The following is a 23858-nucleotide window of genomic DNA, read 5'->3' as shown; positions in this document are numbered from 1 at the left end:
TATTTGGTAATTAGATTTATTTATTTATTTTTTAATAGTAAGTACAACCTTATATCAGCAGAATTTCACAGTGGACTTTCCAAGTATTTGATTTTTGGCTTATGATAATTACGTGTAAACCATTGCTTTGAGGGCTGTTTTCAACAATATGCAAAAATCACACTTGATTTAAGAACATTCATTTAATAATTTAAGTTCTTCAGAAAAACATAAAAAATGAATTATCATTATATTGTAAACATGATCAGTATAAATCTTAACCTATGAAAAAAGATCACAATCCCAAAAAGCAGCACAAATCCCACCTCCTTCAGAGGCAAATGGAAACGAAAATCAACAAAAACATATTAACAGAATTGACCTGTCAATTACAATAAGGGAAAGAGGAAACCTTTTAATAAGGATTATCCCTGGAAGGTTACAGCTCTGACAGGTAATGAGGTCCCTTTGCATTTTCACTTGAGAATTCTGCAAAGGCTCACTTATGGTCCATTCAATTATACAGAGTTGGTCTTCTCAGGAAGCAACTTCCACTAGCAGTTCAAGAATGCTAGTTTCGACCTGCATTCGGAGGGTGCTGTATTAAAATCACAAGAAAGATACGTCATTAAAACTACAGGCAGAGACTTCACTTCTTCCAACGACTCCTTCTGAATACTACCATTTTTTAAATCTGCCCTTCAGCTGAGTTCCCTACACATTTATATACCCTGTCTATCATAGGAAAGAAGACGAAACCTTCAGAATTCACAGTGAGGTCACTCTATAAAACAGTGACCACCAGACGCTGGGGTGGCTCAGTCAGTTGTGTCTGACTTTTTTTTTTTTTTTTTTAAAGATTTTATTTATTTGTTAGAGAGAGAGCACAAGCGGGGGGAGTGGCAGGCAGAAGAAGAAGCAGGCTCCTCACCAAGCAGAAAGCCCAACGTAGGACTCAATACCAGGACCTTGGGATTATGACCCGAGCCAAAGGCAGACGCTTAACCAACTGAGCCACCCAGGCATCCTGAGTGTCTGACTTTTGATTTAGGCTCAGGTCATGATCTCAGGGTCATGGGATCCAGCCCCACATCAGGCTCTGTGCTCCACAGGGAGTCTGCTTGAGATTCTCTCTCTCCATCTCCCCATGCCCCTTCCCTCCTCACTTTCTTTCTTTCTCAAATAAATAAATACATCGTAAAAATACACCACCACCCAGATTAAGCCTCAAAACACACCAAAATAATTAAACTTACTGCTGCTTTCAAAGCTTGATCTAGATCATCGAGTAGGTCTTTTTTATCCTCTAAGCCCACAGAGAGTCGAATCAGTGTGTCACTAATTCCAAGGGCATCTCGGTCACTTTTAGGCACTGATGCATGGGTCATGATTGCCCTGAAAGAAAGAATGAGCAAATCAGTATTATGGTAATGTATTAGTCTCAAATTACAATTATGTTCAGATTTTTCTATTCTAAATATTAAATTCTTCATATGCCTATAATTTTTCACAGGCAAAAAAACAAGGAATTGTGAAAATTATCTTTTCTGGTCATTATTATAAGTAAAAACTAAGATCTTTTCTCCTTTCTATACCATCAATATATTCAGTCCAAATACCAAAGGTGCCAATCAAGCACTCCCAGGCAGGAGGGAAAAAGATAGCCTCCAGCTGTGGATTTTAACATCTGCCTGAATGAAGCCTTGGCCAGCAGTCGTAGGCTCCATGACCAACCAGCTGGACTTACATAAAAGGCCTGTTGGACCAAGAGCCAGACAGAAACTAATTCCCTCCTGATCAATGGATTGATCCAGAATGGCATCCTGTGAGGCGGATCAGAGAAAGACAACTCAGGAGTACCACCAGTGGCAACCAGTGAGCATTAGGAATTCCAGCACATAACCCATGAATGTAGAGGCCTGGAAGGATTTTCAGAACTAACTAGCGACTCATCATCATCATTAACATGTATAAAGGTAAAACACCTACTGGGGGTGGGGGGATCAGGCACCATAGTAAGAACTGGGAAACCAAGAAAAACGAGATATTTTTCTCGATCCTACATTAACGAAGCAGAAGGCAAAGACTATGACCATTCACAGAACAGAATAGTCTACCGCACATGCCAAACAAGAAATGGATAGCAAGGACTGCCAGAGCTGAGAGGAAGCAGAAGACTCTGTGGGCAGAGACTGAGGCACCATAGAGAAGAGGCTTATAGTCTTATTGAGCCCTACACACTTACACTGCCACCAACACTCATCCTTTTCGGGCACACCACCCACAGAATCAATGCCTGAGCTGTTTTGCCCTATCTCACTTCAGATCCATGGAGAGAAAATCTCAAATGCGGTCAACATGAATGAGTATCTTCTTTGATCACTCCACTAAAGTTGTACATGCCAACGTCCTCCTTAAAATGTTCTGCCTTGGGCCCCTGGGTGGCTCAGTCAGTTAGGCATCTGCCTTTGGCTCAGGTCACGGTCCCGGAGGGCTGGGGATGCAGCTCCGCATCAGGCTCCCTGCTCAGTGGAGAGTCTGCTTCTACCTCCCACTCTGCCCCTCACCCCGCTCAAGTTTGCTTCTCCCTCTGTTCCTTATCTTACTTATGCTCCCTCTCCTTTAAAAATATATAAAATAAAGTAAAAAATGTTTGTCTTTTCAGACTTTTAATTCCTCAAAAGAGAGTGTACTCATAGAAATAAGAACTTGGGCTCTGAGAGCAATAGACCTGTACATGAATTTAGGCTCTGAGAGCAATAGACCTGCACATGAATCCTCTCCTTCACACACCGGCTATGTGGGCTTGTAAGTTACCTGTCCTCATCATGAATTTCTTGACCTAAAATCATAATAATAGCTATCACTTATTATAAGCTCACCATGAGGCAGATACTGTACTCGTGTATAGGGAATATATACAGTAAGTGAATTACGCATTTGTGTGCATCAATTCATTTTTTTTTTAATGAAGAGAAGTTGGATATAACTCCCATCCCAAAAGTTTATCACAGTCATTAATGGAAGGAATATATATAAAGCCTTAGCAAGTACCTGGAATGTAATAGATGCCTAATAAAACATAATAATTCCTACTAGTAATTAACATTTATTGGGCCCTTAGTACGAATCAAGGCCTTGGCTTAGGGATATTTTTTTCCCCATGTTCCCATAACAAGCCTAAGAGCTGAGCAGTGTTATCCACATTTTACAACCATGGAACAGATGGAGAGAACATGTAACTTTTCTGAGGTTGCAGAGTTAATGTGCATTGTCGGGCTGGAAGACCAGCCCAGCGCATACTGGCTCTGCTTCCTCCCTCTCCTATTGCAATTCTGCTCTTGTTGCAGCAGTTGGAAGTCACAGAATGAGGGTAACAGAAGAGACAAGCCCTGACCTAAATTCACTCGTCCACTGGCAGGCATTGGGGTGATGGCCTCGCTGGCTGGTACATCTGAGGGCCAAACAACTTTAAACCAAATCCCCGAAGAAATCAGGAGGTGTCAATTTTTAAGAGCACCTTAAAGTAATACACACTTCACGAATAAGAAAAACAATCCAATTTCATATGCTGAGTGTGCCCTCTTGTGCAGCTAGACTTACTAGCAGGCATCTTCTGAAAGACACACAAAAACTTATGTGTGTTATCTTAATCATCTGAGTAAGTCTTTGGGTATCATACATTCTTTTTTTTAACTTTATGTGAAATTGTCTGACTCTCCCAAGAAGCTGCAAACTACTACGAGAGGACAGCAAATGTGCCTACATTTTGGTAATCCCTGACAGCCCTCAACATAGTGCTTCCAGAACATAGTTATTCCAGAAATGTTTATGAAAAGTAAAACACAGAAACATGCCACGTGCATTTAGTACTCTTGACAATTATTAGGTAATGATGTTAATTACTAGTGCGATATTTACAATACATGGGCAGAGTAATATCCTATAAAATCAGGATACAGCTCTGGAATGTTTGGTGGGACAGGTAATCCATAAATGGTAATTGTTATTTTAATTATTAATCCCATTCTGTGGATGAAAAAACTGTAGCTCAGCTAAGTAACTGACCTAGCAGGTCTCAAATCCAGATCCAGGCTGCTCTTTTACCTCCTCTCATTGTTTCTATGAGAAACCTCAGGAGTGAAGTTGCTGACACATTTCTATGTGACATCTGAGTAATCAGCAAAACTTTCTGAATTTTTATCAAGCTGTTGGACCGCTTGATCTCGGGCTGCACGTTCTAATATCCTCTGGTGCTTTGATACAATTAGATGAATTGATTGGATCAGGAATACCAAGTTAGCCTTCCGGACCATCTTGCGGATAACATGAAGTTATTTAAGGTGTATGCAGAGAACAGAAAATAAATGGATCTGGAGGCATCTAGTAGGGTCCTCCTCTGACCATCAAGGGCATGGAGGTATTTCATCAGAGACACAGTCCCCATTTCCAACAAGTCTTGAAATCCGCCCTTCTAATAAAAGTTTCCAATCTCCTTTCCAGGGTGGAGTGGGATAGAACAAGTAGTCCCAGGTCAGAGGTCAGAGACCCTAAAATACGACTCTGCTGGAATTGCCTTCAGGCAGAACAGAAGAAAGCAAAATTGAGGAGGACACATACAACTCATCAAGATTTTATGAGGGTCTCCATTCTACTGGGTTAAGAGTCCATTCTGATTCAATAGCAGGATGCTATTCTTACTGTCAAATGTCTTGAATTACTCCTGATTTTACCATATTCCCCTCCAAACAATTGTTAAGGCAGACATCAAAGTTACAACACCGAGAAAAACAGAAATATACTCACGGAAGCTCAGCAAGACTTTCGTATCCTCCCAAGCTCTCTGCCAGAGTAAATAACTATGGTAAAGAAAACATTCATTTAGATCTTTCACTAAAGTAAAAACACAAAAATATAGAACTAAATGTTTTTAACAAAATGGCACTGGACACAGGGTTAGAAATGGTGGTGATAATGAAAAAAAGTACAATTTGGGCAAGAAACCCAGAGAAAAAATGAAAATAAAATCTGTAATACCGAAGTCGCCAATCAGACATATAGTGTGCAAACTTTTAAAAAATGACAAGTTGAGGAAGCTGAATCTCTCATACCTTCCTAATTTGGCCCTCTACTTAAGTAATAATTAACATGAACCCTAAAACTTCAGAATTATTACATTTGAGACCTAGTTTTGTGGTTACCCTTTAAATAAAAATCTCTACAAGTCTACGAAGCTATACGTGCTTAATTGTTAAAATCTATCACTTACTAAATTAATACATCCATTTAACTTCCTCCTGGAGTAGGATAAATAACCCCATTTTTGTATTTAGTGTTATAGTATCATAATTTTACAAATACTTTAAAATTACTCTCACACCTGTATTTAATTAAATATACACTATCTTTCTGCTGTCAGTACAACTTTGAGATACCAGTAGATGCTGAGTAATTTGTCAGCAGCCTATGCGTTAGACCTCAGTAATTTAAACTTTCTGTCGGGTGCCTGGGTGGCTTAGTCAGTTAAGTGGTTGCCTTCAGCTTAGATCACAATCCCTGGGTCCTGGGATCCAGCGTGGCATTGGGCACCCTCCTCAGCGGGAAGTCTGCTTCTCCCTCTCCCACTCCCCCTGCTTACATTCCCTCTCTTGCTGTCTCTCTCTGTCAAATAAATAAATAAAATCTTAAAAAACAAACAAACAAACAAACAAAAAACCCTCAGTCTGTTGCATGAGCTCTGCAAGCCCACTGTATGGAGTTAATAAAGGCCTCTCTCCCGGGAACCCTGAACGCCTCCTGCAGGTATGAAAATCAAACAAAGGCCTCCCTTCCTTCAGGGCAGGCAGATGCAGCCTGGAGGGCACAGGATTTGAAAAGCCATTCCTAGGCTGGATTTCAGAGCAGCCTTTGTGCAGTGCACTAGCCACACATTACTTTGAGGTTTCACATAATACTGCATTTGGAAAAGGGGTTCCATTATCGATAAATCTGAAAACCAGTGCATCAGGACAGTTGATCCCTCTCAGACTGATGGTCGAAGGAGAGTTCAGTAAACAAACATACTCAGATGTCTGCTACTGCACCAAAGTCATTTTCCAGCCTAAAGCATTTCATGATAAAGAGGTCTGAGGGTATGACCTGCAGATACAAAGACATGAACCAGAGGCTGGGTGGAAAGGAGAGCTCATGAACTACTGTAATCTACCTGGCCAATTTAAAAACCTCTTTTGAAAGCTTACCTTGAGGTTCTTGAGAAACGTCTGAGCATGCTGAAGAGTGCCCTTAATATAAAAGGTGATCATCCCTGGGCAGCCTGTGCACTGACGCTTTGCCAGCTCATGCTGAGGATGAGAGGGCAGCCCTGTGATCAGGAGGCATAATAAAAGTCTTATTTTAGAGTCAAACATGTAATTTCATAACAAAAAAATGCCATGTGCCTAAAGCAAACTGCAAATAAGCCTAATAATGATGAGCTTTACACCTTGTCCACATCTCATGACTCATGACGTGTTCTGGCCCCTGTTTCTGGGTCTTTAGCTTCCTTCTGACCCATCTTTTCTATCTGCTCCATGCTCGAGCTACATTAACTAGCAGTACTGCACTTCTTCATCTCAGGACCTTTGTGCAAGCTGTCCCTTTAACCTGGGACATTCTATCTGCTGACTGCCCCTCTATTAATTATATTACTCTGTAATTTCTTGTTTAACATCTGTCTAATCCACAAGACTAACTCCATGGGGAGAAATTCATTTCTTTTGTTAATAATCGGATCCCAGGTCCTAGTTCAAAGCTTGGTTCATTGTGGGCAAGTCATAAATGTTTACTGAATGAATCAGAATGCTTGTCCTTGTCCTTCTAAATAAAGGGTTCCCATTCTTCAAGGCATAGCCCAAAACTTTTCTCCCTCACTCAATTCAAAATAAGTACAGTCAACAGACACATTGGGCATTTAATCTCATATGTAGTTCTGTCTTGGCTTATCTAAGCTCCTTAAGGACAGGAATCAAACTTAATTCTCTTGTCCACCCTAGATCACATGACTAAAACCTCAAAGGGTTCAAAGTAACCATTTATTTAAGACTACACCACAATTTAAGAGACTGGCCAAATAAATTCAAAGAGTAATACAAAAGTCTGCTAACAGCACATGAGTTGGCAGAGGTGAAAAAATTTGAAAAGGAATTAAGAGACCTTCAGGGGAGTTTGGGTGTGTAAGTACCAAGTCTCAATTTGATTAGTATCTGATTAGTATCAAGTCCCAACCTAAAACAGATTAAAGAGCTAACATAGAATGGCAGCCTGAAAAGACTTTAAGCAAATCAACTAGAAAGTACAATGTTGCAATCGTGGAACAGGTAAACACAAGCCTTCAAGCTAAGACCATGGCAGGAAGGTCTAAGGCATAAAATCAATTTTCTACCATCCAAGCAGCCACTAGATTATAGGCAACACAAGGACACAGACCACATGTATCTTCTGCACCACCAGACCCACCAGAGAGTCTGACATACAGCAGTGACCAATAATACATGAACAACAAAGAAATAGATGGAAGCAGCTACCTTACAACAGGTGTAATACATAGGATACTTAGGATAACCCATAAAATCCTAGTGTAAGCGTATGTACTTAGAAATCATATCAACATTGGGGTACCCAGGTGGCTCAGTTGGCTGAGCATGTGACTCCTGATTTCAGCTCAGGTCATGATCTCAGGTCGTGAGACTGAGCTCTGTGTTGGCTCTGGGCTCAGCGAGAAGTCTGCTGGAGATTCTCTTTCCTCCCTTCCTTTGCAACGTGTGCATGCTCTCTCTCAAATTAAAAAAAAGAAAGAAAGAAAGAAAAAGAAATTATATCAACGTACCAGGATAAATAACCTTTTCTACCCGAGGATTAGATTCCAGAAACTGAGCAACTGCCATTCCATTTTCGAAATGCTTCTCCATTCGGACCTGGAGAGTCTTCAGTCCTCGATTGCAGAGGTAACAGTCAACAGGGGAAGGAACTGCTCCAAGAGCTGAAAAATGAACATATGCTGGGTTAGTCTGAAAGGTGGGGAGAGACCCAGGAGATTCTCTCACTGCCTTTTTCATTATAGTGATTCTGAGCAACAAGCTACAAAGGCCAGTGTTTGAGTTTCAGGGGGGAAATTATATAGCAAATCAAAAGCATGAGAATGAAGTGCTCAAAGAAACGGTCTTTTTATAAAATTATTTTTTTATTTTTATATATTTTTAGAAATGGTCTTTAAAATGAGGGGATAAGAAGATCCTGTAAACTAAACATGAAGACAGTATGAACGTCTCCAACATGAACATATAGTCCTTTCTATGATTTCCATTCAGTGACATACTACACACAGTTGAACCTTGCATTTCTTTGAACATGTAGAAAAAAAAAAGCATTCAGCTCCTACTGTTACTAAAAGTTCTACCAACATTCTACGACATTCTATTTAGCTTCTGTCTAAAGCAGCCTAGGAATTACTTTGCCTCCACAATGTATACCTCACCTTAATGTTTTATAAATGAAACGAATTTATCAAGTGGTAAGTTTTGGTTTTCCTCCTCAGTGCCATCTTCTTTTTTTTTTTTTAATTTTAATGGTTATTTCCTTTATTTATTTAATACTTATTTACTTTATTCCTAATTACGTTTGTATCTCATTTGTCAAATCACAATGGTTAAACTAAGTATCTTCAAATAAATCCTTGCCCATACTTGAGATAACTAAACCATCTAAACAGGAAATGGTGTTTAGACATCTGTTGAAAAATGTTAATATTAATAATTAATTGATAATTAATTATTATTAGATAACTAATGATATTAGATAATAATATTAGATAACTAAATATCTGATGGTATTAATATTATTAATATTAAGTATTAATATTAATTAATATTGATATTAATATTAAGTGCTATTTAAAGTTAAAGTTAAAAAGTAGAGCATAAGAAAGCCATCATTCCAAATGTTTTATCTAAAGAAAAAAAATCTAGTAAGTCCAAAAACTAAAAAAATCACATGGGCTTTACCGAGTTACGGTCAAAATTAACAGGGATTTGAAAATTTAACAACACTCATCCCTTGAGTTATGTTGCAAAGCCCTGTTATGTTCTAACTATATTTTTATATTCTAATTTTTCTACTTTCCTTTAAAAACCAGAAGCTTAGGCTGCCTGGGTGGCACAGTTGGTTAAGCAACTGACTCAGCTCAGGTCATGATCCTGGAGTCCTAGAATCGAGTCCCACATCAGGCTCCCAGCTCCATGGGGCATCTGCTTCTCCCTCTGACCTTCTCTCCTCTCATTCTCTCTCTCACTCTCTCTCTCTCTCTCAAATAAATAAAATCTTAAAAAAAAATCTTGGGCGCCTGTGTGGCTCAATTGGTTGGGCGACTGCCTTCGGCACTGGTCATGATCTCGGAGTCCCGGAATCGAGTCCCGCATCGGGCTCCCAGCTCCATGGGGCATCTGCTTCTCCCTCCGACCTTCTCAGCTCTCATTCTCTCTCTCATACTCTCTCAAATGAATAGATAAAATCTTAAAAAAATAAATAAATAAAATTAAAAAATAAAATAAAAACCAGAAACTTTCTCCTCCATTTCTCATTTCTTCCTAATTTAGTAGAATGTTATCACTTCACGACATCTAGTAGAACTACAAATATCAAATGTAGTCCCTCCGAGAGGGTAAGGGGAATTCTGGACTTTTTAATACTTACAATTTTGTAAGAAACGGAGCCTATTATGGAGGGTCTCAGAATTAAGAGACACTAAGCCCATGACAACATCACTGTGGCCTAAAACAAAACAAAAACGTTTAAGTTAAAAACAATGTATGTTTATTCTTTACTCTAAAAATTTCTAAAGTGTAACTTTCACTTGAAAAAAACTCTCTGGGAAAAAGTCATATAAAATAAGTTTAAATAAACAGTATTTAATTTTATAGTACCAAAAGCTATACCTAACAATGAAATAAAAATCATATAAAAATTAAATGTTTCTTTTTAAGCTGTCTGTAGAATAAAACTCTAACTTTTTTTAGTAAATTTTAATCCTCTGATCATAAGTCATGAGCATAGTTTTGTCTGATATAAATGAAATCCCATATTTAACCAAGGTATAAATTTTTTGCTTTCTACATGAGTCACAGAGAAAACGTGAATAATAGAAGAAAAAGGATCAAAATATCAAGCTCTGTGGTATTTTCATCTATCCATGGAAAGGAATACTCAAAGTATAGATTATGTATGTCTTACCATTCATATATTTTGTTGCTGAATACATACAAATATCAGCTCCCAGAGCCAAAGGCCGCTGAAAGGAACAAAGGATTTTCATTTTAAATGGTAAATCACTTGAAAATATGCTTTATTACATGTCTATTTGCTATTGTAAATTTCATTCTTATTCTAACTTTTCAAAAATACATGCATCTTAAAATTTTCCAGGATCTCAATTGGTATCTTTCCCCTTCCCTGACCCAACAAATAAAAACAGAAAGTACTGGACCCAGTATTCAGTCCAATAGCACAGATTTTCTGGAAATAGCAGGTAAACTCAGGTCAACAGGTCTCCTGAACTTTTTTCATTAGAGCAGTTGCTGGCTGGTCCTAAGGATATTACTAAATTTTATAATGCAGTTGCTGGCATTTTATGACTCAGTAAACACATCAAGTAGCAGACATAAACACTAAGCAATTATTATGTCAAGTAAGTATATGACACGCTTAGACTTTTGATCATTAAAACCTGATAATGTATGTTGTGATTATTCATTAGATGTGCCATGATCTAGACTCTTAATTACTCTATTATACTAGTTTTACCAAGTGTAAGTGTAAAGTCACTTAGAAGTTTTTTTGGACTATTTTCTCTCACCCAATTTTCCTGCAAATCAATCTTTTAGTCTTAAAATGTTTTTGTTTATAGTGAGAATTAGAGCTATAATCAACTTATTCACCAGAAAAATATATTATCAACATCTTTCTATTTATAGTTTCTTTCTTTTTTTTTTTTTTTTAGTAAGCTCTATGCCCATCACAGGGCTTAAAATCATATCAAGAGTCACATACTCTACTGACAGCCAGCCAGGAGACTATTTATAATTTCTTTAAAAGAAAGTGTGTGTGTGTGTGTGTGTGTGTGTGTGTGTGCTTTAACCTCACCAGTCATTTAGTCTTTGGAAGGTGTTAGGATAGGGACTATAGGACTTTCCATTTGGGGTGTTTCAAAAATAGGATGTTTTAAGTCAGGTATTACTCATAGCACTCTCTACACAAGTGTTTGCGCATCTCCAAAGTGATGGAGTCAAACTAGAGGATGGTCTCTTCCAATGCTAACATTCTGTAAACTCTGTGGTCAGAAGAAAACAAAAAATGAAAATGAACAACTAACATCTGTTGATATAATTATGTGCTGAGAGCCATGTTAAATACTTTGTATATATCCCAATGAAGCACTATACAAAATATTTTATCTAACTCAAGAAAATCAGTACTTTCAGATTCTCATTGTACAGATGAAGTAAAGGGAGGAAGAAAAACAAAACAGTAGTTGGTTAAGAATCTGACTCTTGATTCGGCTCAGGTCATGATCTAAGGATGGTGAGATCAAGCCCCATGTTGGGCCCTGCACTAGGCATGGAACCTGCTTAAGATTCTCTCTCTCCCTCTGTGCCTCCTCCCCCAGCTTGCCCTCTCTTAACAAAAAAAAAAAAAAAAAGGAAAGAAAAAAGAAAGGAAGGAAGGAAGGAAAGACGGAAAGAAAAACAAAAACGTCATTCAGATTAAAAAGCTGGTAGAACTAGCACTCACATCTAAATTATGGAAATACAGAGGTTCCGCTCTCAAACTCTGAAATTTCATGATAGTATGTCCATTCTGCCTTTTGTGACATTTATAGAAGACCCAGAAGATAAAAGGCAGGGAAGAAAGAGAATGTATCCAGTTTTTATGACAGAAAAATAATAAGAGGACCTTTTCAGAAGATCTACTGTATGGAACTAATACATGTGGCCACTTAGGGACAACATGATTCTGATTAACTCAGCTGGAATGAATCCAGATTGAAAGGAAGCAAACTGCAGTCCCTGGCACGTGGAAATGTGATGTGGGCTTCAGAAAGGTAGAAAAATTGGACCTATTATAGTGACCGTAACAGGGTGGGAGGGGGAGGAGGCAGGGCCGGGCCTGATGAGTAATCTGGGCAGGCCCGGGCTAAAACAATTCATGCAATCTCTTTGGGAATATACAGGACTCACTGTGAGTCAGCTAGACCAGCCCTATGCTGTGTTAACTGGTCTTTAATGTAAGTGGTAGATGGGATAAGGAGTTTGGATAACTAATCTAAGAGAGAAAATCAGCTGGGAAAAATAGATGATGCCAGGAGATTTTCACTTGGAAACAGACTGCTCCAGCAGATACAAGAAGCACCCAAAGATATAATGTGAGCCAAAGGTAGGTGGCCCATGAAGCTGTCTGAATGCAACATAGTCAGGAAATGTATTTGAGGAAAACATAATAAAGGCGGTAGTGCCTTCTCAACAAAATGGAAGAAGGTGAAGAACAGACTTATACCAACTAAGATAGCAGCCTGTGCCAACTGCAGGGACCCAAAACAAAAGGAGGGGGGAATATAAACAACTGAGCTATAAACGCCTGCCTAACTTAAGAGTAGCATTAGATGAGCTGGGCTTTCAGGAATTCTGCAGAATAAAGGTTAAGTACAGGAAGTGTGATAAGAACGATCAAAAGGTCGAAGCAGGAAGGATGCCGCGAGGAGAAGTAAGCTCCTAACAAGGAGAGGAAACAGGGCTACTTGGAGGAAAGACAGAGAGAACATGTGGGGAAAGGGCAGACAACTAATCAATTATAGACAGATCCTCAGATGGTCTACCAAAAAGAACAAAATGGAAAGAAGCATCTGGAAAAAAGTAAGAGAAAAAAGAAAATGAATGGAGGATGAATGGGAGGGTTTGAGGTGGGAAGAGATGTATGTAGAGGGGTAGGTAGGAAAAGAGATAGTTTAAAAGGAGCAGTATAAAGGACTTGGTACTTAATAGCTACAACGTGAAACAGGAAGTAGAAATTCCTCACACCAACAAGGTAAAGATAGAGAGAGCTGGGCACTGAGGGAAGAGAAACTAGAGAGGAGGAAAGTGAAGAAATAATATGTATGACATACACTGAGATGTCACGCAGGATAGCTTTTATTTTCCTTCTATCTGGAAGGTTAGCAAGGTTTAATTATATAACATGTATATTACACACATCATGTAATACATTCAAATATATATTAAATTATATAGCCCAAGATTCCATTATATATTTTAATAATTTAATATTATATATCAATATATTTTAAAATAAACATAATATATGCATTAAGTATGTAACGTATGTTTTTCAGTCAGATCATATATATAAAAAATAACATAACTGATTAATAACAGCACATAAACATTAAAGTCCCAACTATTTATAAAGCACTGACAGATAAAAATCACATAATAAGGCCAGCTCTTTAGAGAGTTTCCATATCCTGAGAGAACTTAAAAGCTTTAATTAAGACAACATTTAAAACACACAAAGTCCCATACCAGATATGAACCTAGGGTTGGTTGAAGCAATATTAGTTAATGGTAGAAAAGGTCCAATTTTAATTCTTCGTCTAATCAATAACTATGGTTTGATTCCATGAGTTTCAAAATGATTTTATGTAAACAAGTCTTTCCTCTCCTAGTTACAGGTATCTGTATTCTATTATTCATGCCAAAAAAAAAAGTATTTTCATTTACCTGGAAATAGGCTGACATAAAAGTGTTATCCACGACCAAAATGATGTCACCATGTTTATGGACAGTATGTGCACAGGCTTCAATGTCAATCATCTTCAAGCTAGGGTTTGTGGGGGTTTCAATCCAAACAAGCTAAAAAATTCAATAGATAACAATAGTTTATAAAAATATATTGCACCAATATACGCTTCATATATTGTAACCATCTGGCAGACTATACTGGAAGAGTGTGGGGGATGAAGTTGTAAGGGTTGAACCTGAATCCTAGCCCCCATTAATTTCGGGGAGATCATAGTTAAGTAACGTACCCTCCATATTCCTCAAATTTTACATCCGTACAATAGGGTTGATAATATTTCATAGAGTTGTTATAAAGATCAAATAAGATAATGTTATGTGTAAGAAGAAAAGTGCTCAAGTTAATTATTGTAATTACATTCCATTAAAACGAGGATGGATTTCAAAGACATAATTCAGTGTCTAGGAATTTTCTCAAAGGTAAATAACACAGAACATTAAGATCACAGCCTAGAATTTTCATTAAAAAGAACTATCCCTTCAATGCCAAACATATCCTAAATATTAACTTAAAAATGCCAGATGCATTAGAAACTATAAAATAAGTACCCAGAACTTGAAGAGCATGGGTCTTAAAGTGGGCAGGGAGAGAAGTTACACAACAAAAAACCTGGTCACAGCTCATTTAAGAAAGAGACAGTATCATATCCCAAAACCTAGCACAACTCAGGCACATAGTAGACGCTTGACAGTGACTGAAAAGATCAAAGAAAAGAAGAGAATTCTGTTTGTTAAACAGGATGCCGCTGTATTGAATGACATTACCTACAGCTTTCTTTTTTACAGGGTTAATGCTTCTTTATTACTATAAAAATGAGCAAGATATTTAGTTGAATATTCTTCCTACTCTAGAGTCTCACTGTAGAAAAGATAAGGTAATTAATGCATATTCTACAAGAAATGAATTATTTTAAAAATCTATAAAAAATTATTTCTGGGTAAGAATCTATTATTCATATTCAAAATAGAAATAATAAATACAAAGTTGATTTTACAGGGACTTAAAAAATCTACTTCATATGATGAGGCAGATATTTCAGGGGGAAAATAATGTATTAATTCAAGTCAGTAAAGAGCCACTACATAAAGTTCTGTTGACAAGAATTAACATACTCACAATTTGCTTTCCTCCCTTAGACTCAGATCAGCTATTTTAATAAGTATCTTTTCTCCTAAGCAAGATAAAAAACAAGTTCCTTTGAAAACAAACCTTAATCACTCAAAGCTCACCCTGTGTTAATCTTCAAAGTAATTATTTGTGTGAGCAAAGGTTTTCATTTCTTAGCATTCACTACAACATCATCTTGAGTACAATTCAAACCTTTTAATCATTAGCAAAAAGTTGGAAAAGGCTGACTTATAAAAGACACCGGTCCTTCTTTCACCCATGCAGAATTTAAATGAGGCCTCAAGAAAGAATATCACATATGCCATTCACTCCGACACAAAACACCTTCCGGTGGCATGCAAGCTTTCCAGGACGGAGGCTAAAGATTGTTTGTGACCCATTCTCTACTTGTAACTATTATTTTGTTGAAGTATGGCTTAGAATTCTTAAAAAACCAGTATGCTTAGAGTCTGGGGTCTTGGCAAGCTTCCTTTTCTGCAACCCCATCTCTGGGATGATTTCTGTAACCAACAACAGCGTGGTAATGCAGTACAGAATCATATGCTTTTGAAAATGATTTTTTTCCCAGTTATTATGAGTTGGGTATTGTACTGAGCATTTCATATGCCTTATCTCATGTAACTTACACAACCACCTTTCTATAAAGCAAGTGCAATTATCCCCATCTTGCAGAAGAAAGTGAGACTTTGGTTAAATAATTTGCCCATGAACATACATCAACTGACACAGAATTAGAACTTGGATCCTGCTGTGGAATTCATGGACCCAACAATTCTGCAGGAATATTCTGGAGAAGCCAGACCTATCTTAATCCTGTTGATGGTTTCCAATGGCTTCTAATAAAATGTATTATTCACATTTAAATTATGTCCTCCAGTGAACAGAATGATTAAAAAACAATAACAACAACAACAAAAAAAAACAAGCAACAACAACAGAAAAAAAACCCAGCACACACAAAACTGAAAACTGAGTTACCTTGGTTTCTGGTGTAATGGCTGCCTCTAGCAATTTGGTTTTGGAGCAATCAACAAAAGAAATCTTTAATCCAAATTCAGTTGCCACCTGCCTGAAGTACCTGTTCGTACCTGAGGAAGAAAAAAAAAGACAAAATAGGAAGGACGTGGTACTGAGAAATGTTCATTCCTTACTGGTATAAATACTTTAAAAACATAAGGAATAAAAGTAAAACTAACAAAAATTCTACCTTGGTTAAATCATTTGGCTATCTTGTATAGTAAAGAATATAAGGCTCGGATTTTAAACTGAAAGTTAAAAGAGTCCAATAAAATATACCTGATATCCACACTAAATGACATGAAGCAGAAATATTTCTGAAAACCTACAATTTCTGCCCTTCACACATTAAGTGGCATGTTCCCCAATGGTAATTTATATTAACAACTTCTTCCTAGCACTCAAATTTAAAATAAATGAACTGATGTCAATAAAATGTTAAAAATAAATTTTTAGTCTGATTATATTTTGGCAATAGAAAAACTGGTTATTATTCTTTGTAATCTCTCAATCTTTTCGTTATGTGGTTCTAAAGCTTTAATAGTTAAATGAGGCAATGTAAATTAAACAACTACAGTTTTATGGTGAAAAGATAAATCATTCAACTTAGAATAATTTCTCTTATAAACACTGTTCTGGATTTGATTTTCACACAGGCAAATTTAAAGGAAAAATTGTTCTTATTGATAGCTAACCAAAAAAGAAAAGGAAAAGGAAAAATATTCCATGATCAAAGATATACACTGAACTTTTGATGCTGTAGACTGACTCTAGTAATCTGATTGAAAAAGAATGTAAAGAATTATAAAAAATCAACAGCAATTTTCAAGATTTTGTATCTATGTGTGTCATGAGGTTTTCATAATGCACTATCAACGTAACTAAAGGTGTGTTACTTCTATTCAACAAACTATCATAGGAAACAACGATAAATACAAAGCACTCTGCAAATGTCTAAAAGGTTAAAATGACTACTAGGAGTCTCTTATTTCAAGGAACTTACAGATTCAACTCTTTGTTAATAGAAGATAGATAAAATGGTAATATTCTAGAAATCACATTTTTATTATTTGAAAGCATTTGGAATATATATATATGTATGTATATTAACAAAATCTTTTGTTATTGATCATAAAAGTCAGTCTTGCTCTTAAAGGTAAGGGCAACCCATCTTCTATACCTTCCCCCTCACCACTTTAAATAACTTGCATTTAAACTGTTTAGAATGGAAGTTCTTAAATTTGGATCCATGATGGACTTCACGGGGTGAGACCCCTTACCCCTTGACCCTATAATTAAAATGATGAACACTGGGTGTAGTCTTAAGCACACTTTTCTACTTTGGGGGGAAAGGGGTCTATACTTCCAACAGATTTTTCAAAGGTTCGCTAAAATCTAAAGCGTATAAATGTGTTGGGAAGATAGAGGGGTGGGTAGAGGCAATCTCTTTGAGAGTGACCTGGGTTATTGTTCCTTTTCACTGCAGGCAAAAATTTTAAGTGACACTAGAATACTCTCTCTTTAGATACTGTCTTCTCTGGAGTAGGATATTTAAAAAGTTGATCAGGTGCAACATCCTCATTCCAGCAGTTTAAATAAAATTATTAGTAAACAATCTCTCTTACAGGCAATTCTAGAATATAAACGCTAAATGTTTATGCTCTTCCTTTATCAAATGTGGACCAACACGGAGGTGTCCATCATACATTTAAAAGATAATAAATAATCAATAATCCTGGTAACATTGTTAATATAATTCAGGACGCTCTTCACTGTCTTTAAAATATCAGCTGACACAAACATGCATGAGAGAGGTCACCTACCTCCATACACATCATCCATAACAATAATTTGGTCTCCTGCTTTTAAGAGATGGGTAATGGTCACAGTGGCAGCTAACCCTGAAGCAAAGGCCAAGCCTAAAATAAAAGCCAAGTTAGAGTAAGCCAAAAAAGTCAAACCTCTGGGTTGAAAAACACCAACAGAACTTCCTTGTGTTACTTTATGTTGTTTTCTCTGGACATAAAGACAGCCATCACTACTGAATCACGAGAAGTCCCCTGATGAAAATACAATGGACAACTCCCCCTTTCTATTCCAAAACTAAAATATCTTTAAGAGAAAAACATGTAATTCTGCTTTGGTGGTGACATTTCTCTGAAACGCTTCAAAGAAACAATTTTTTTTTTTAAGATTTTATTTATTCACTGGAGGGATGCAGCACAAGTAGGCAGAGCAGCAGGCGGAGGCAGAGGAAGAAACAGGCTCTCCACTGAGCAGGGAGCCCTTTGTGGGGCTCGATCCCAGGACCCCGGGATCATGACCTGAACTGAAGGCAGCTGCTTAACCGACTGAGCCACCCAGGTGCTCCAAAGAAATAATTCTTTACAAAATTCTGAGATTAAAGGTCAACTGCCAATTCAATTACAGTTTAAAAACAACAAACTTTAAACAAAATTTCAAACCTGAGGAGAGCTATGGTATGATTCACTCATTAACTGTATGGATAGACAACTGAGCAAATATTTTAACAAAACTCAAAATCTGACCTGGGATGCATCTGGCAAATTTGAAAAATTTTGTTTTTAAAAATTTTTAAGTGTGGAATCTCCTTTAAACAAGTGTGAACTCAAAATCTCTTACAGAATAAAAATAATGAAAACAATTTAAAAAGAACCATCTGGCATTGTGTACATTAAACACTATAAAAGAAAATATCCTGACAAAATATCAATGCATCACCTTAATGATAAAAATCACCTGTGACTGGTAGAAGGGATAATTCAATTAACTTGAAAAGTATAATTCTTATAAAATCTTCTCAGAAAAGTTTAGGTCAGAATTACAGTTCTCTACTCAGCACATCTCTAGTCTACTGGTAAATTTATATAGAAGGCTAAACTTTAATTTTTTAAAAGATTTTATCTTTTTATTTGAGAAAGAATGAATGTGAAGGGGGTAGGGTCAGAGGGAGAAGCAGACTCCCCACTGAGCAGGGAGCCCAATGGGGGCTCAGTCTTGGGACTCCAGGATCATGACCTGAGCCAAAGGTAGTCGCTTAACCAACTGAGCCACCCAGGTGCCTCTAGAAGGTTAAACTTTAAACCCAGTTAAAAACAATTGTGTTTTCTGGAGCCCACTTGAAAAAAAATGTCTGCCATATGAATACTCAGCCTTTACACCTTCTGCAGGAAATGATGATCTCTCTACAGTACTGAATTACAGAAATTTAGTGTTCAAAAAGAACTCTCCTCATCTAAAACAAAAGACCAAACTCCCCAAATCCCCCAAAATCCATATGAACATTTCTAACCCCGGCATTCTTGCTATGAGAAAATTCATAAGACACATTTTCTCTTCACTATTCTATCCTCATTCAGGATCATTCATATAAAAAAATATGAGGATAATTTAACAGTAATCCACTCCCTTCATGAAAAGATTCAAGGGGTTAATCCCTAATCTCTAAGAACACGTTTTCAAGGACACTGGGTAAATGTTCTTTGAGAACCCGGGTGGTGTTCTCAAGCATTATCAGGTAAATGAACCAGAGTATCAGAAAGCTTATATTCTCAGTAGTGTTGTAAAACTGTTAATATTTATCTATTTATACTGACACCTTCAAATAAGAGTGGATTTACATGAATACTAAATGGCATATTTGGTCATTTTCCCCTCTATTCATATTTATTTTTACCTAATAATTACACATTTGCATATTATATCATCTATGGGACCTTGGACAAAAAATCCAGTGTCTTGGTAAAATAAAAGTTTTGAATTAGCTAATTCTTATTCCTTTCCAATTCTAAATTCTGTGCCTCTATGATTTTATCTGCACATACAGGAATGGGTTCTCGACTTCCCAGACTGGAATGGAAATCACTTACTGTACTTGGCCCCATCCAGTGCTGCCACTGCTTTTTCCAAGCAGTTCCTGGTGGGGTTTCCAGAACGGCTATATTCAAAACCCTGAAGAAAAGAAGTTAGAGTTTATCCTAAGAGATTTAAGCTTATTTTTCGGAGTCCTAACATAGACACCTCGACAACTGGAGGTTCATCCTATGATAATGATTTTCTATTATTTACTGATGACATTTCTTGCCATTAAATAGGAGCTTAACGTGTCTGCCTTCAGCTCAGATCCCAGGGTCCTGAGATTAAGTCCGCATCGGGCTCTTTGCTCAGTTCAGTGCCTACTTCTTCTGCCCCTTCCCCCTGCTAGTGCATTCTCTCTTTACACTGAAGTCCACCGCCTGTTTTAGAATTCTATAGCTGCCCCTTATGAGCTGTATGCAAAATAGGTAAGTTACTTAACCTTTCCTAAAGTAATCTCAGTACCTATAAAATGGAATAAAATACAAAAAACCAATTTGTAAAATTGTTATGATGACAAAATTATACAATGTATAATGAATTCTCTACTCATTGGTGCCTGGCCATACTAACTACTAGAAAAATAGTTGTTTTTATTATTAGTATTATTCTTATGTTAGACTAACCTTTACTCATTTAGCCAGGGGGACATCATGAAAAGGGAATCACTAGCACCTACAAAGTGAACTTACTTCAAACCTGTATTTCATTTCCTAAGAAATAAATGATACAAGTCCTGTTTAACACCCTACAGGAAACTATGAACAGATCCTACAAATGCTCAAAGTTCAGATCTCGGCTCTACAAAAGCAACAAAACATAGACAGTAATTCTTGGCAAAGTGGCTATACACAATTTTTTAAACTTTGCTCTCTACATTTACCATACTAGGAGTATTCAGTCATTTTATTTAATACTCATAGCTTTCAGGAAAGTGAAGCAAAAGATTATAGGGAACATCAGAACCAGTAGTCAAACCTAGGATTTAAACATTGACTGAAAATGCTATAGATTTCTCCCCATGCCTCATATAGCACATAACAAAACACAACAACCACTTTTTACACATTGGTTCTAATTTGGGAGCTCCTAGTATTATACACACACACACACATGCCCCCATAGATATGAGTGTGTGTGTGTGTATAAACCAATGATATATATTATATATTATTTATTATTATGTTATATTATTCATACATTATGTATATATATATATATATATATATATATAGGACTCAAATATGTATATTTAAAGTTGGGTTGCTTTGTTTCCTTGTTTTTGTCAAACTTAGTAGACATATTTTATAGGGTTCCAGGATATCCTCATCCCTCCCTCACCATCACCTCCTTGATATGACCTATACTCCCCAGACAGAGAAAATCTGTTTGGATTCATGTGGCTATGGCCACTGAACGGCACCCATGTTTCCGTAATTATTGACTGCAGAGATTTAACTTTGGGGTCGGGGAGAGGCGTATTTCAGTGGCAAATTCCCACCTCTTGCCCATTCAATGGCTTCCCAAATGGAATAGGAGAAACAGATGCTTCTCTTCAGCTCCTCAGATTCTCTTTAGTGCTCTTCACTGAGTTTTTAAAGGTACTAAGGGGTGTCTCGTACTTGCAGATTTTACCATCCCTGTTGGCTCTCTGAAAATGTTTTTTTTTTTTTTCTTTGAAAATATTTAATTACTAATGTCTGGTTAAATGGTTAACTTTTGTACCAAGAGCTAAAGCTTGGACAGTCACACGTTCACAAAACCCTACACCAGCAACAGACCGCAAGCTTGGAAAACAGGCTGTGTATTCATTTTTATTCCAAAATGCAGTAACTTAGAAGCCCTTAGAATTCCTAAACCAGCCCTTTAGAGCTGTACCTCACAAAACAAAGGGCTACATTTGAAAGAATCTTCCTTGACTTATGTAACAACAAACTAAAGAGGTTTTTGAAGTATAATCAAAGCTTTAGACCTACAAAGTTTCTTGAACTGATTTCCTTGAAAGCTAGCAACTTTTAAGTACTCCAAGATCCCATTAGTGTGTTGCCAAAAGGGATTAACAAAAACTGCTCTATCAAAACCTTAGAAGTCATTTATCTACAACTCAAGGTCAGTTCCTTTTGTATAAAAAGTGTCTAATACCAGTCCTGCCCTCTGACCTGGTTGTTGTGAGGATCAAATGGGAAAAAATGTAAATGGGAACACTGTGAAATACCGAACTACTGAGCAATGACAATGTACCATAAAGCTTAACATATACATCAACAATTTATGTAGTAGGTACTGATTAACCCCATTTACTCAGGATCAACCTGAGGCTTGGATAGGTTAAGCAACTTGCTCAAGGTCACCCAGATCAGAGAAGGTGGTGTCAGAATTCAAACCTAGCCCCACTGACGAGGTGAGGTGATTTGTGCTCTTAATCACCAAGCCACACTGCTTAAATGATGCAATGGGTTAGACTATTACTGGTATTATTGGAGTATAGCAGAGTGTAGTCTAATGCCTAAGAGGAGGGTTCTAGAGCAGGCTGGAATCCCAGCGTGTACACATTTATCTGACATACCTCATGTAAGTCTGCATGTAGCCCATAGCAAGTAAATCACTATTAATAACAAGATCTCGAATCAGAACCCTGGCAGCTTAAGAGCCGTTCAAATTTGAGCTTTTTCGAGCATCATTATCTTTGGAAGTACCCGGAGAAGCTTTCTGTGAGCCACTGGGCGTGATCTTGATTCTAGGTAAGTTATCTTGATTATCCTTGATTCTAGGTAAGTTATAAGACCCTGAGGATTTTTTTTTTTATTTGACATGTCTTTATAATTTTTGCTGCTAAAGAAAATTCAACAAAGTTATGACCCTCAGTTTTGAACCGCAACTTTGCCAAAATTACATGAATTGCAGTTCCAAATCTATATGGCAAGTTGGACAAACTGTTCCTTCCAGTTCTGCTTATCAAAAGAAATGTGATCACTGGACCAGAGAATACGAAGATTAAGTACAAGGAACATTACGGGTGTAGTAAATAACCGTTTGGGGTGCCTTCCTGATGTATAAACCACCTTACAAAGGACTCGCATGCCTTTTTTTGTATAAGCCATCTCTCTCTACCCGCCCAAACCGGCCCCAGCCCCCACCTTCCCGGCCTGCCCCAGCTCACCGAGTGCTGGCCGGGAGCCTCTTGCTTGAACGTGGTGGACAGTGAGATGGGGGGCACTACAGCCTGGGAGGTCCATTGCTCGGGTTCCTGGCCCACGTGGATGGCCTGCGTGGCGAAATGTGGGAAGCGAGGCTGGAAACCATACGGGGAGGCGTCTTGTTCCTGCATGCTGAGCTGCAAAGGAGGGAAAGAGAAAAGAGCGAGGAAGAGAAAACTAGAAACTGATGCGACAGGGCCTGAAAAAGCACACAAGAACCCAGAGCACGGGCGCTAAAGACACGCCACCCTGCCGGCAGCGCGGACAAAAGCCGGACCCCGGGACTCAGTGGCTCCCACTTTAGTAGCCGGCCGGCTGGTTGGCGTTCGCCGCGGGCGGAACCAGCGAGACCCAATGAGCGACGGCCCCGACGCGGCCCCCGTTCCTCATTGGCCGGAAGCGGAGGCGTTGCCTGGAGCGTCGCTGGGACCGCCCTTCCCGGTGCGGGCCGTGGAGTGAAGCGGGAGTCCGTGGGTCCACGTGGCGTGGGTCTCCGCAGGCGAAATTCCTGAGTCCCGGCCGGCGGGGGAGGGGGAAGGCTGCCGCGCTCGCTCCGGGGGGCCACCCCGGCGTCTGGGTGACCTCAGGCCGGAGGTTCGCCTGAGACACGGAGAACGGTGGGCTCGGTGTTGAAACCGAGTAACCTTGTAAACAGGCCACACAAATAGCCTGCTCTTACTGGAGCCAGTGTCCCTGACCCCTGCCCCCAACCCCCTTTGTCCTGAGGGCGGTGCTGACCGACGCAAGCAACCAAGAGGCGATTTGTAGGAAACCCGTGGC

At 38.1% G+C, this 23858-nt stretch overlaps 1 protein-coding gene across 2 annotated transcripts; it reads right to left on the bottom strand.

Annotated features, from left to right (window-relative positions):
• Positions 1–23413, bottom strand: CTH (cystathionine gamma-lyase). 2 transcript variants are annotated; one of them, XM_059137365.1, is made up of 12 exons: positions 23042–23413; positions 19896–19977; positions 17829–17924; positions 15967–16076; positions 13782–13913; positions 10243–10300; positions 9706–9783; positions 7844–7996; positions 6219–6340; positions 4786–4838; positions 1236–1374; positions 1–577 (listed from the first exon to the last, which is right to left on the bottom strand). In XM_059137365.1, the coding sequence occupies exons 1-12, from the start codon at positions 23207–23209 to the stop codon at positions 551–553; spliced, it is 1218 nt and encodes a 405-aa protein (XP_058993348.1). In that variant the 5' UTR covers positions 23210–23413; the 3' UTR covers positions 1–550. The 2 variants fall into 2 exon arrangements, with proteins under 2 accessions (XP_058993348.1, XP_058993349.1); XM_059137366.1 differs by lacking the exon at positions 19896–19977.
• Positions 23414–23858: the final 445 nt, after the last annotated feature.

The sequence above is a fragment of the Mustela lutreola genome, chromosome 10 (assembly GCF_030435805.1).
Source record: "Mustela lutreola isolate mMusLut2 chromosome 10, mMusLut2.pri, whole genome shotgun sequence".
In the NCBI taxonomy this organism is placed as follows: Eukaryota; Metazoa; Chordata; class Mammalia; order Carnivora; family Mustelidae; genus Mustela; species Mustela lutreola.
The sequence above is the reverse complement of the archived record's forward strand: the minus strand, read 5'-3'. Positions and strand labels throughout refer to the sequence as shown.

Bases quoted from the DNA above. Each gene is read 5' to 3' on its own strand.
- CTH (XM_059137365.1), bottom strand. From the start codon at position 23,209: ATGCAGGAACAAGACGCCTCCCCGTATGGTTTCCAGCCTCGCTTCCCA. The intron at 17,925-19,895 runs GTAAGTGATTTC...CTTTTATTTTAG, and splicing joins ACTGGATGGGGCCAAGTACA to GCTTGGCCTTTGCTTCAGGG. The intron at 578-1,235 runs GTAAGTTTAATT...ATTTTAATACAG, and splicing joins ATCAAGCTTTGAAAGCAGCA to CACCCTCCGAATGCAGGTCG.